The sequence below is a fragment of the Dama dama genome, chromosome 5 (genome assembly GCF_033118175.1).
Source record: "Dama dama isolate Ldn47 chromosome 5, ASM3311817v1, whole genome shotgun sequence".
Lineage (NCBI taxonomy): Eukaryota > Metazoa > Chordata > Mammalia > Artiodactyla > Cervidae > Dama > Dama dama.
Window position 1 is genome coordinate 25,376,879 of NC_083685.1, and position 14,145 is coordinate 25,391,023.

At 48.4% G+C, this 14,145-nt stretch overlaps 1 protein-coding gene across 1 annotated transcript in view; it reads right to left on the bottom strand.

Annotated features, from left to right (window-relative positions):
• Positions 1 to 4,204, bottom strand: part of TMEM132D (transmembrane protein 132D) — an 840,815-nt gene extending 836,611 nt beyond the window's left edge. The window contains exon 1 of the mRNA XM_061140703.1: positions 4,126 to 4,204. Coding sequence (XP_060996686.1) covers positions 4,126 to 4,204 — 79 coding nt within the window. The remainder of the gene's footprint in view (positions 1 to 4,125) is intronic.
• Positions 4,205 to 14,145: the final 9,941 nt, after the last annotated feature.

Sequence of the window (14,145 nt, forward strand, 5' to 3'; positions counted from 1 at the left end):
TGGACATGAGTTTGAGCAAACTCTGGGAGATACTAAAGGACTGGGAAGTTTAGGGATGCCACAGTCCATGGGGGTCTCAAAGAGTCAGACATGACTTAGCAACTGAACAACAAGTAAGCTTCTGCAATAGGGTATTTTCAGAGTTTTTGTTTTGTTTTTCATTTTCCCTTGGCTTTCAGAACTGAACTAAATTAAGCAGATCTGAATACTTAGCATTCTAACTTTCTATGCATTTAAGTATTTTTTATAAAATCATATTTAGCATTTAAGTTTCTAATTCAGGAAAAATGAAATTTCATGGTCTCCCCATTTCCTAGCCCTTTAATTTTGACACTGTTTAAATGTAAGCAATGAAGGCTAGTTTCTCTCTCTCAAACACAGCCCCCTGCCCCAAAATGCTCCCTCCTGGAATATGTCTTCCTCCCCGAGAGCCCAGACAAAGTGTCACTGTAAACTGAAGCTCCTTCCAGTCCAGAAGGATAGGATGTGGGAGGATATTCCTAAATAAGAGGTGATGCTTGGCCACCCAGATACTTCAGTTCTGACCTAAGAAGAAAGCTATCAAGGTGGAAACATTCTGCAGAAGGTGACCTCACAATGCCTTCGCCCAGCAGGCTGGCTGTACTGCTCTGGATGCAGGTGGAGCACATGACCGGCACAGCCTGGAGACGGTGCCCCATCACCCCAGCAGCTCCTCTCCTGGGATTCCAGGCCTCTGAGTGTCTGCTTCTCATTGGTAGTTGCAAGAAAACACAACTCTGGGGGATGCAGGTCAGGGTCATGACAAGCAGCCTACATCTGGCCACCTTCCTGATTTTGTATTGAAAGCCTGCCCAGCTCTTTGCCTCTCGCTAGTCTAGTAAGTCTAGTAGTTCAGATGGTAAAGAATCTGCCTGCAACGCAGGAGACCAGGTTCGATCCTTGGGTTGGGAAGATTCTCTAGAGAAGAAAATGGCAACCCACTTCAGTATTCTTGCCTGGAGAATTCCATAGACAGAGGAGCCTGGCAGGCTACAGTCTATGGGGTCACGAAGAGTCAGACATGACTGAGCGACTAACACACGCACAGTCTTGTAAGAGAAGGAACCCCTGGGACCTTCCTGGGACAGGCCTTTCCCCATATCCTCTGCTTTAGCTCCTCTCTGAAGTACCTAAGTAGTAGTATTTGATGCACATTTCCTGAGTTGTTTTGCAGACAAGAAACCCCACCACCAAATGGAAGATGTTAACTACTTGAGGACGGGAGAGCACATAGCCCTATGCTCCCCGGAGCCTAAAGATAGATAAAGGTAACCCCTGTGACCCCGCCCTGTTCCCTCATCATCAGCCAGAGAATTGTGCACCATTTGATCAGGTACCCTGTGACCCCACCCTTACCTCCCTTACTTGGCTTTTAAAAACGCTTTGCCAAAACTCTTCAGGGAGCTCGAGGCTTTTTAGGGCAGAAGCCACCTGTCTCCTTGCATGGTCCTGCAATAAACCTTTCTCTGTTCCAAATTCTGACGTTTCAGTTTGTCTGGCCTCACTCTGTGGCCGACAGGTGAACCTGCCTTAACAGTCTCATTAATTTGTCTTTGGGCCCCTTTCCTTCCCATGCCCTGCCCCCTTCCACGAGGCCAATAGCAACATAGTAAACCACATTTGCAAGCTGGCATAGCTGTCATCTGCATGAAGTTTTCAAGTAAGATTATATCCTAAACTTAAGACACAAGCCCTCTGACGACTTGACATAAAGACCATTCTCCAGTAAAGGCTGGGACCGCCTGACAACAGTACTGATCAAACTTTCTGTGTCATAGTAGGGTTCCCAGTCCCCAAGGGATAGAACTGCAAGCAATGAAATTTTATTTTTATTTGATTTTCAAAAGATCTATGACAACAGTGCTGATCAAACTTTTTGTGTCACAGTAGAGTTCCCAGTTCCCAAGGGATAGAAGTGCAAGCAATGAAATTTTATTTTTATTTGATGTTCAAAAGATCTATGAGGTTGCTATATGTCCAATCACTTCCTGTGCATAAAATTTAAACAAATGTGAAGTTCAAAGACTTTAGCCTGTTATTAAAATGTGCACATCTGTTCCTTTAAGGCTTCATCTTTAGAAAGAACTAGAGCAATGCAGTAAAAACAATAATATACTGAAGCATTACTTAGTATTTGGTAATAATCTCCATCTTTCCATTGGACCCAGATAAACTGGGCACTTTGGATGGGTGTGTGTCTATGCATATGTTTTTTTCCAATCAAAATCCTCTGAAATACAGTCCATCTTGGATTTCAAGCTGGTTCAGAACTTTGAGGCAGTCAGAGGATCTGAGAGCGCAAAGTGACTTGAACCTAATGGAAAAAGAACTGCACGGTCCCTGCATTTAAAACACCATTATTATCCGCACCAAGAAATTTTATAGGACAGAATGGTTTTAGGGGTGTTCAACTCAAAATATGCCATAGGCTGGGCTTATGGCATCTTTCCACAAGCCAAGACCTTCACATCAGAGTTTCTCATTTTAAGGACATTTTTAGTGTTTCCACTTGAAAAAGTTCAAGAGACTATCAGGGGAAATACATTTCTTTTCAACCCTACCCGGTCTAATGAGGAGATCAGTAAGAGAACTAAGTACCTAACCAAGGAAACGCAATAGTTTGGTCATATTTACAAAGCTATTCTGTACCTTTCTTAGTAAAACCTTGTTACTGCAGCATAAAACACAGGAGTCCATTCCTATTATCAAATCAAGCGACAACCAATAAAAAACATGCCTCGTAGCAATAGGCAAGTCTGCTGGGCTGCTGTTGCTGTGGATTCAGGTTTTTTTAACCTCACGTCTGCCTGGGTTGGCTTCACCAAATTCATCAACCTTTTGTTGTGTCTTCTTGTGCACATCAAAAATCCCCGAGGCGCTGGCCCTCAGAATTGTTCTAACTCATAATTAGGAGACATGAGCCCATTAGACCACACTTGAAAAGACAGCCAAGCAGAGTGGGCATGGGTCACCCTCTTCCTAAATCACACCAGCACAAAAGCCGGCTATTGTCAGATCTAAAGCAATGTAACCTCAGCGATGCCGGAAGGGCTCTGAGAACAGAAAATTCCTGTAATTAAAAGGCTCTGTGCATGATAATTGGCTTTGAAGTTTCTGAGAGCGATCTCATCTAGGAAATCTTCTCCGGAGAACAAAAATCTGTTTACAGGGATTTGGGGACACACATGGGAGACTGCTAAAAAGCTCCACATTTCTTCTAATCTCTCTCTCTCTGTAGGAAAGAGGCTCTTGAGAGAAGGAACCACACACAAATAAAGAGTCCTGATCAGTAAGCAGGAAGAATTGCTGATCCTTTCTACAACCTCACGTGTGAATCAAATAATTTCCCTTCAAGGAATTCGTGTCCTGAGCATTCCAACTTGCTGTACCAATGACAGAGAGGGATGCTAACAGAAGGGAAGCAGATGGGGAATCCCGGCTTTTCTGGCAGCTGCAAATCAGGGGCTCTGCTGGGGAAACACAGGTGATAAGCACGGTTTAAACTCTGCGCCCAACCCTCACGGATGCTGCCCCCGGACAAAAAGCCACAGAATGCAAAGGAAGAGAAGCCTGCCCCCAAAACCTCTCTTGGAGAAACTCAGGGCCACCTCTCCAGAGCTGGCCCCATCTCCTAGGCGTCGCAGCCGACGGATGCACTCAACTGCATTCCCATACAGAGGCGCGCTCTGGAATTATATCCTCACGGGTGCCTGCCAGCAGAAAAACTCAAGTCCAAATTCCAGAACCTTTCCAGGAGGTCATGTCAATCCCTGCCTCGGACAGCTTCCTCAGCCTTCGCAGGGCCCACGTCTCCTTTCCAGGTTCTCCACGCGACCCCCTCCCCGAGGCTGCCAGGTGGACCGGGCTATTTTTCCGCCCTTGGCACTCTCACTCAGGGCCTCCCGCCCAAGTCTTCCCCGGGAGGCACTTGCTGCAAAGGGGCCGCTGGGGACCTTGGCTGCCGCACGCGCGCGCGTGCACACGCACCAACGCACACCCACACCCACTCTCCCGGCCACCCCCATCCACGCACACCCTCCCACACACTGAGTCCCAGCAAAGTTCGTCCCGGGGCCCCAGGCGGCGGCGGCGGCGTCTCCTCACCTTTGGAGAAGAGGGCGGCCAGGCTGATGAGCAGGGGGGACCAATGGTGCCATAGCGTCCCCATCTCAGACGCGCACATCCCGGAGACCCGGAGCGCAGATCCTCGGCTCCCCGGCGCCGTCTGGGCGATGAAGACACGGTCGCCAAGCTCCCCGAGGGTCGGAGCGGGACGGGAAGGCGAGGCAGCACCGGGCTAGGGGCGCGAGCGGCCGCGGCGCCCTGCGCCCTCCTCCCGCCAGTCCATGGCCGGCCGGGAGGCGACACCGCACGCGGCTCCGGAGTTGCTCTCCCGAGTCCAACGCGCGCGCAGGCAAACCCCACCTCCCTTTCACCCCCACCAGGATATTTTTATTTTCATCCACGCGAATTTGTTCCTTTCCGTTTACCCAGCGAGGACTGGCCCCCAGGTGGCCCCCAAAGGGCGCCTCCGGGAGCGCGGGGACTCGGGTAGGCTAACGGGCGGCGGGGCGGCCGGGCTGCGGCACCCGGGGCGCGGGCGGAGGCGGCGCGAGGACCCCCGGCCGGGTGGCCAGGCGCCCGGAGCGGCGCAGGGCGCCCGGGCGCACGGCCCTCATCCCGCCCGGCCGCGCCCCGGGGCGCACACCGACGCCAAAGTTTGACTGGGAGCAGTCACTCCCCGCGCCGCCCGCCCCGGCCCGGCTCCCGCCCGGGCTCAAGCTCGAGGGGCCCTAAGCGCGCGGCGCGCACGACCGGCTCCGAGGACGCAGGGCTGCCCCCGCCGCCTGGGGGAGGCGCGCCAGCCGCGCGCGGAGGAAGACCCGCGGGCCCGGGGACCTCGCCGCCCGCGCGCCGGCCGCGCTCCGCCGAGACTGCATCCGGCACGGACGCGAGCGCCACGGTGCCGGGTGCGGACTCGGGGTCTGCCTTAAAAATTTGTCTTTTTTAAAAAAGCCCCACCCTTTCGGAGTGACAGCCGCAAGCCCCAATCCGCACAGTCAATCCCACCTCTCCGGGTCTGCCCCTCACCCACCCTCCCGGCCACCCCCTCCCTGCGCTCGGGAGCGGGAGTGGAGCGGCTGGGAGGCGGGCTAGTACCCGGCGGTTCGGCCAGCTCGGAGGCGGCGGCAGGGAGCTGCCCACTCGCCCAACAGGTGTCAAGAAGGCCATTTACCTTCTCCTACTAGTCAGACCTCAAGCTAAGGGCAGGTCCTCTGTTCTGGGGGTTTCTAAGGCTCTCCGCCTGCCAGTAAACACGAAGATGTCTGTAAAGGGCCCCTCACCCCCGCGCTGGATCTTCCCCAACAATATCTGGGGAGGAGAACTTCCGACTTGCCAGCCGTCCTGAGGGTCATGCTGGCCTCACCCCGCCTCTATCCTGGAATGACCACCAATTCACTGATCCTAAAAGAATTCCGTCCTGACTCCCCTCTAGCCCATTTGGAACTGGGAATGGATCCGTTAGGGGCCAACTTGGCCTTGAGAAGATAAAAGACATTTATCGTTCCTGAATGCCTAATTAACACATACCGGGAACCAAGGCTACAGAGCATCAGCCTCTGATTTTAGCCCAAGGACTTCTCCATGGGAGCCTTTGAATTACCCGAATCAGAAATCAGAGCGAGAGAAAGCGTTCTGAATATTTAAAGAATATTGTAAACCGACAACAACCAAATCAAATGAGGTGACTTTACCTCAGTAGGTAAAAATGGGTCATTATCATTCAGACAAGGGAGCCACAGAAGTTTTATTTTATATGCCTGTCGTTGCAAAAATAAATCAACACTTTGGGTGCTTAGCTTGCAAATTTTCAAGAGTGTCTGGGTTTCATTCTCTGTGAGATGTGGCTTCTACTTTATTCTATATTTACTTTTTTGAATGTCTGTCTGTCTTTCGGGGTGGTTTTGTTGTTTTGGGGTTTTTTCATTTACTTTTTAAGCTTTCTGCCTTTTCACTCTGCACCTCCCTCATATAAAACTCTAAAGAGTTAATACAGCAAAGAACCTAAGAGATTATGTGTTTCAGTGCTTGCAAAATTTGAGTAAGTATCAACCTCACCTGGGATAGTGAGTCCTCCACCCCCACCCCTAGAGCCTCTTATTTATCAAGTCTAGGTGACACTCAAGAATCTGCGTTTCTAACAATTGCCAGGTGATACTGATGCTGCCCTTCCAAGGACCACTGGTTGAGTCCACTATCCCCTCCACCTCAATGATGGGGAAACTGAGGCTTGGTCCCTGGCACAGCTCCACCTGTCCTCTTAATGGCAGAGCCAGTAGATTGCACAAAATGCCAACTCCAGGTTGCCAGAGTCCGTTTCAACGTGAAATGGAGTCCATTTCTAAAACATTTTTCAAATGTATTGACTGTAATGATCCTATGCTTTATTAAAAACAATCATTTTATATATTCTAATTCTAATTTTTTTTTTCCCAGAACTGCAATCACCAAGTACATTTTGGGGAGAGGAAGGGAGGTATGTCATGGCAAAAAATTTTCTCTATCTGCATCCTCAGGGCAAAAAGTAGCTAACAGATTTCAGGGAAACTATTTCCCCATTACACACAGTTGACTCACAAAAATTTTTTCTACTCTTTGATGTTCAAGTTTTGGGAAGCTGCAACTCCAGGTACTGGATCAGTGGCTGAAATACCATGTAAGCATGGCTACTCACTCTCCAAGACGCTGTTCTAGCTAATATATCTAATCTTCTTTGGGTAATTAGCACAACTAATCCTGGGAGAGGCAACGCCTTAGGAAGACTTTAGAGAAGTAGGCTGAGGCCTGCCAGCTCTTCAGTAGCATCCCAGACCTCTGGGAGCACTTCCCATCCGAAGAGCCTGCCTCAAATTAATTGTGAGAAATCTGCTTTTCTCCAAGAATATCTGTTTCCTCTGCAAGGCCATAAATCAATCTGTAAGCCTAATTCTGTCAGTAATTAAACAGTACTAACTGTTCCCAGTTTGTGTATTAAGCTGGGACACCAGGCAGTTTGGGTTGGGTCGTCTTTCCATAAAAACAAAACGTTTTTCTGCAGCAGTTTCCAGAAAGACCAGGAAATGATGAAGGTGGAATTCCAGGATGGAAGGGAACTGTGCCATGAGTGGTTATAGGAGGCTTCTGGTTACCACAAAGATGGGGCCTCCTCTAAAACAGAATCAGTTCTTCTTCCAACCCTTCTGATCACATCAAGGAGAAAGGCTGAGGCCTGAGCAACTCTTAGGACAACTTTTCACGATTATAAATGCCCTTGGTTTCAAAACAGAAGGCAGATCTTTCTGTGCAGGGTGATGGTGTCTAGCTAGAATTTTTGAATGCTGGTTTTATTTTTACTTTGGCTATTAATGTGTTTGATGTTTCAGTTTCCCTTTAGTGGTGTAAGTTGTGTTTTCAGTTAAGTTACCAAAGTTTGCGAAGCATTGGGCTTATTTCAAGGAGAACATTGAATCACTAGTAACACAAGGACATTTGTCATCATCCCCCCTTGACAGAACTCAGGAGGATGGTGAGAAATGCCTGAAGTTTGAGAATCATGGGGATGACACGTGAGCTACCAGATCAGTCCTCCCTGAGGGTACAGAAGAGCCTTTCCAAAACTTCTATTAATTTTTTTTAATGTTTATTTTTATTTATTTATGTTTGGCTGTGCTGGTCTTCACTGCAGCAAGTGGGGGTTGCAGTGTGCAGGCTTCTCACTGCGGTGGCTTCTCTTGTTGCAAAGTACAGGCTCTAGGGTGCATGGGCTTCATTAACTGTGGCTCCCAGGCTCTAGAACGAGGGCTCAATAATTGTGGCACACAGGCTTCCTTGCTCCGTGGCGTGTGGAATCTTCCTGGATCAGGGATTGAACCTGTGTCTTCAGCATTGGCAGGCAGATTCTTTACCACTGAGCCACCAGGGAAGCCCCTGAAACTTCTTTTCTTCTCAGTTTCCCAAAATTTGTGGGCTGGCCTGGAAATAGAATGGCCAGATCCAAGGACTTGTCTCTTTTGAGAATGGAGACAGCATTCCGATGTGGAGGCCACTGTGTGCAGCAGGGATGCCTCTCACCCTTCCTACTGAGGCCGGGCAAGGTCATCCCTCCAAACAGAGCATCCTGGAGACCCCTCCCCCCATGAAGTGCTTTTGAGAATGGTGCAGGGTCTGCTGTTCTCTGCTTCCTGCACATGGATGACGATGTTTCTCAGCCCCGCTTCAGGGGACCAATTAAACACTAGTGGAAATGATGAGGGCCCTTCTGAGATGAAGCAGTGGCAAATCTACCTGTGATTGTCCACTCTGCACCTCCCCACATCCCTGCCAAGGGGGGATGAATTGACTACATGCTTGAGATGGTACAGCTGCTCCAAGACCGCAGGCTTAGGGAGGCAAAGCCCCCTCCAGGTCACATGAGACACCCAACAGGAGAAAAGAATCACCATTCTGTAGTTCTGGGGTCTTCTGGGTCACCAGAGTGAAATGTAGACTCTTCTGCTCTTCTTCTGATTCATGTCCTCCCAGGGGTACACAAGCAGATGTTAAAAAACCAGGTGACTCCTGGTCTCGCCAGGTAACCCCAAAGTGAACCTAAGGGAGTAGACGTTTTAGCAAAGATTAATAGTAGGGTGCTCCTTTTGCCTTATTTTACTGATTCATGGGTCAATACAGAAAGCTCAGCGGGGCCTTAAATAGTCTTCTTTGAAGTTATACGCAGTGCTGTCAGGAAGAAATCCTGCATTTCTACCTGAAGCCTCACCAGCCCCTTCCATCAAGGGTGAGGCTTCTTCTATCGGAGGGAAAGGAGAGCCTGCAAGGCTGCCTCTGCCATAAACGCAACATTGAAAGACCTCCTGGACTTTTCACTCACTTGTTCACTCACGGGAGCTTGTGATGGATGCTCCCTGTTCACTAAAACCCCCTTTATCTACCTGTAGCCAAATCAGGTGCCCTGGTCTTACTAAGGGCTTCCCTTGTGGCTTAGCTGGTAAAGAATCCACGTGCAATACAGGAGACCTGGATTCGATCCCTGAGTTGGGAAGATCCCCTGGAGAAGAGAAAGACTACCCACTCCAGTATTCTGGCCTGGAGAATTTCCTGGCCTGCAGTCCATGGGGTCGCATTAAGTGTGGCTATAGATTTGAGTTGTGGCCAAAGGAATGCAGGCGGAAGTGTTGCCCATTCCTTCCAGAAAGAGCCTACAGTACCTCCACCCGGCGTGACTCTTTTCCTCTATCTTCCAGGTGGAGACGAAAGTCCAGTAGGGAACTGCAAGGCCCCAGCAAAGGCCGAGTGATGAGAAGGAAGGAGGCTGGCCCCCTAAATGTGAAAAGTTTGGATTTAGCACATTCCAGCACTGAATTTAGGGCCAGCAAGAAATAAGATTGTATCATGTTGGGACTTCCCTGGTGGTCCAGTGATTGGAAATCTGCCTTCCAATGCAGGGGACATGTGTTTGATCCCTAGTTGGGAAACTAAGAGCCCACGTGCCATGGGGCAACTAAGCCCAACTACTGAGTCTGTGAGCTGTAGAGCTGGTACTCCAAACCCAAAGAAGCGTGAGTTCCACAACTAGAGAAGCCCCCCCACACAGCAACTAGAGAAAGCCCACATGCCACAAAGACGACCCAACACAGCCAAAATAAAAAATTAATTAAATAAAAATAAATTTTAAAAGATTATATCATGTTAAGTCACTGGAGTTTGAGGGCTTGTTATGACAGCTGATGTGAAAAGTCCTAACCAATACACCTCCATTGATCTCAGCCTGTCCCCACAGAAGCAGGAGTGGGGTATAAGCAAAGCATAAAATAAAACCCACCCCCCTCCAACTCTACTCATCAAGAAATGCCTTATAGTCCAGTGGAGAGAACCATAATTAAGCTTTGGATCACTTATGATACGTATCAGGAGAGCTCAAAGGAGGAAGGTATGGTTTTGCATTGAAGTGATGGCTGCACCAACCACATTAATTGGTGCGCATGTAAGGTGCTCCGGGTCCCACACCAGGAGGCAGTGTGGAGCACCATGCCGCCCTTATACTTGAGTCTATATTGATCTCTTGGGATCTTTAGAGTGTATCACAGAGAAGAAGTGCTGCAACTTCCAAGAGAGGGTCCTCATGGCTGGGGTACTCTGAGGAAAGGAATTTATATGGATCCCATTCTCCATTGAATATGTATTTATCATATGCCTATTATTGGCCAGGCACTAAAAGTTTAGCAAGTGTAAAAGCCACCATGAGCTTATATTCTCCTGAGGATGGACGGACAGAAGACAGGTGAATAGTGAACAAGATACTTTCAAAAACAGCCTAAGAAGACACTCAAACAGGACAGTATTTACTTCTACTTCAGAGGGGTCAGGCAAGGCTTCTCTGAGAAGGTGACCTTAGAAAGGGGACCCTGCTAGTGAGAAGGACCCTCCATGTGCAGATCTGAGTCCTAAGCATGTCTGATGGAGGGAACAGCAAGTGCAAAGGCCCTGAGGTGCGAAAAAAAAAAAAAAACTGGGAGAATCAGATAGAAGATAGTGGGGCTGGGGCTGAGTGAGCCTTGGAGAGCAAGGAGGGAGGTGAAGTCACGGGACAGGTGGGAGACAGAGGCACAGCCTAGATTTGGGTTGGTATAAGGGAATAGCAAGGCCTGTGTGGGATGTCAAGTCATATGAGCCAATTCACATTTCTAGAAGGTCTCTGGGTGTTCCAATAGCACCTAAGAGGCAGGGGCCAAGCATGAGTTCTCCAGCCTCTCGTCTTCTCCTGGAGCCCACACCTTCCTGCTTTCACAACACAGGGCCTCTATGTGGTCATGCAGGTTCCAGGGAGGCTGGAAAGTTAAGAATCGCATACACAGAACCAGGTCGGCTTTGCTGTGCCCGGAGTGGCTGGTTTGGGCCGGCCACCAACACACTGAGTCCTTTCAACTTTCCTGTCTGATTTCAAGTCCCTGTGTTTCTGGCTTGAAAACACCTGTGTTCATTCCTCACCTAACAAGTATCATTCATGAGGCTCATATACATGCCCTGCACTGGCTATATTATCCTCCAGGGCAGAGAAACTGGGCTGGTGAGGCTGATCAGCATTGAAGTCCAGGCCGGAGCTGGAGATTCGTCTGACTGCGTCTTGCCGGGCAGCTGGTAGCCACCACCATACGGAGCTCCTGCCTCTGTGGTCCTTAGGAGTGGCCACTTCTTAGCCTGGTTCCACGAGGCTCCTCGGTTGAGACTGCGCTGAGCACACAATCAGAAAGAAAATGAGGGTGTCAGACTGAAGGTCTTATTCCTGAGAGCATCCCTCCCAGAGAAAGAGCCAGTCCCCACCTATTCTTCAAGAGCACTTGAGAAGTGAAAGTGTTAGCCACTCAGTCATGTCCAACTCTTTGTGACCCCATGGACCAAAGCCCACCAGGCTCCTCCGTCCATGGGATTCTCCAGGCAAGAACACTGGAGTGGGTTGCCATTCCCTTCTCCAGGGAATCTTCTGGACCTAGGGATCAAATCTGGGTCTCCCACATTGCGGGCAGATTCTTTACTCTGAGCCACCAGGCAAGCACTTGATCACAGATGAAAGAGAACACCAGTGTCTGTGTGGCCTGAACCAGCCTCCCCGGTGAGTCTGAGTCTGACACGTCGAAAGGACCCATTTCCTCTTCTGAGCTCAGCATCAGATGGTCTGGTTTCTTTAACCCCTTTGAAATCAGTGTTTCCAATGGGTTTGAAAGGCTGGGTCTTGGGTTCCACACACCTTTGTCAGGGAGCAAATGAGCCCCTTTGCAGACCGTTGAATAAGATGTTACACATCCCAGGTTGTGATGGAAGGAGATGGCTTCCTGCTCCCCCTGCCCCTCTGCCAAATGCTTATGAAAATGACACAGAGGGAGTTGATCTTGCCCCAGAGGAACTCAGAGCAGCCACGGAGTGAACGCTTTATTTGGCAATTTGTAGAGTTTGCCAACATCAAAGAGAAATTGAGCGCCGGGAGTTGTTACAAGCGAACATTCCACAGCTTCAAAGCTGAAATTTGAGGATGTTTTCAACGGACTAATTTGGAAGTTATTTAAGGATGCTTTGGGGAATAAACAAATGGAAAGAATAGGGCTGGGAAGATGTCTGGCTTTAAAAAAAAACAACCCTACCTTTTCCCCTTAATAAAAGTCCTCTGAGATCACCAAGTAAATCAGCTGTACACTTCAGTTTTTTACCCTATGGGTAACTTGTCTCAACAGTACATAGTTCTCTTCTGGGACTTTCAATAACTTGCTTTTGTCTCATCTCCCACAGATTTGTTGGTCCAAGTCAGGACATAGAGTGCCCTCCTCCAAACAGCCACAAAAAGTCTTTCAAAAGATTATTTCTAACAATTCTAAAATAGCAGTTTTCCATTTTGTCAAAAGGTCTCTGTCTGGTGTTTAAATTGATTGACATAGGAGTCATCCAATGTGATTAAGTACGATCAGTTGTTTTAGATTGATCTTTGTCTTATCAGATGAGACGGGTCCATCTCGAAAAAATAACCAGTGACATCAGCGAGCTCTTTGGATCTTAAATGCAGTGGCTGATGCTATAGTATCATTGAAGGAATGATTTAGAAAATCATTAGCCCCAAATAATAAAATACATGTGACACTGGATAAATGTTGTTTTTGTTGTTATTTTAATACATCAGAAAGGCTGCAAAGCAGCACCTGGAAACACGACCTTTTGCACAGCCGGCAAGAACAGCGGGGCAGCGCTCCGGCGCTGGGACCCCCTGGGAGGCCGGCTGCACCACCGCGAGGACTCACCGCATCAGTGGGCCTGCAGCGACCCCTAGTGCCGAAGCGGTGGCATCTCATCTTGTTTTCCCATCCAAGAACAAATTAGTTCTCTCCCGCTGCAATCAGCAGTCACAGGCTGTCATGTTTTTAATTATAGCCAAATTATATTTTCTAAAACTGGAAATTTAATTTATTACATCATTTTAAACGAAGAGGGTGGCCAAGCACATGACTGTGGTGAAGGAAATTCTGAATCTGGTCTTGTGGAATGAGAGTCACCACCTTGAGCCTTATATGCTCCTACAGTGAAAATTAAAACACTGTGGAATTAACTTAAAAATGAAAACATAAGCGTTTATACAGCATGCACCCACTGTAATACTTGAGTTGAACTTGGGTTGTTCTTTAAAATCCGCCAGTGTGTTAGTCACTCAGTTGTGTCTGATCCTTTGCACCCCATCAACTGTGGCCTGTTGGGCCCCTCTGTCCATGAGCTCCTCCAGGCAAGAATAGTGCAGCAGGTAGCCATTCCCTTCTCCAGGGGATCTTCCTGACCCAGAGATCGAAATTGAGTCTGCTGCACTGCAGGCAGATTCTTTACTGTCTGAACTACCAGGGAAGCCCCCAAATCTGCCAAGTAGCTGACAATTTTCAACAGGTATAGGCAACCATGTTGATTATTCAAATGAATGTTTCCAAACAAGAGGAAGCTGACAGCCTCCTCCACTTTCTCAGGATCAAATGCGTCTCTTAAGGCAAAATCCCCCGTACCTTTGGGGGGGGCGGGGTTAAAGAATTGCATCAAGTGTGTTCATAGCAGCACTATTCGCAATATCCAAGACATGGAGCAGATGAATTGATAAAGGACATGAGGTATATATACAATGGGAAACTACTCAGTCATAGAAAAGAAAGAAATAATGCCATTGCCAACAACATGGACGGACCTAGAGATAGTCAAACTAAGCAAAGTAAATCAGGAGAGAAACAAATGCCATATGATATCACTTATATGTGGAATCTAAAATGTGATGTAAACCCACATAACTATGAAACAAAAGCAGACTCGCAGACAAAGAGGGCAGACTTGTTGCCAAGGGGGAGGGGAGGGATGGGTTGGCAGTGTGGGATTAGCAGACGTAGACTCGTATATATAGAACAGATAAGCAAGATCCTACCGTATAGCAGGGGGAACTGTATTCAATATCCTAAGGCAAACTATAATGGAAAAGAATATGAAAAAGAATGTGTGTGTGTGTGTGTGTGCAAGTGTGTGTGTAAAAAGAGTTGCATAAGAAGAGATCTCAAATAGGGAGCACTTTGGGTCTGA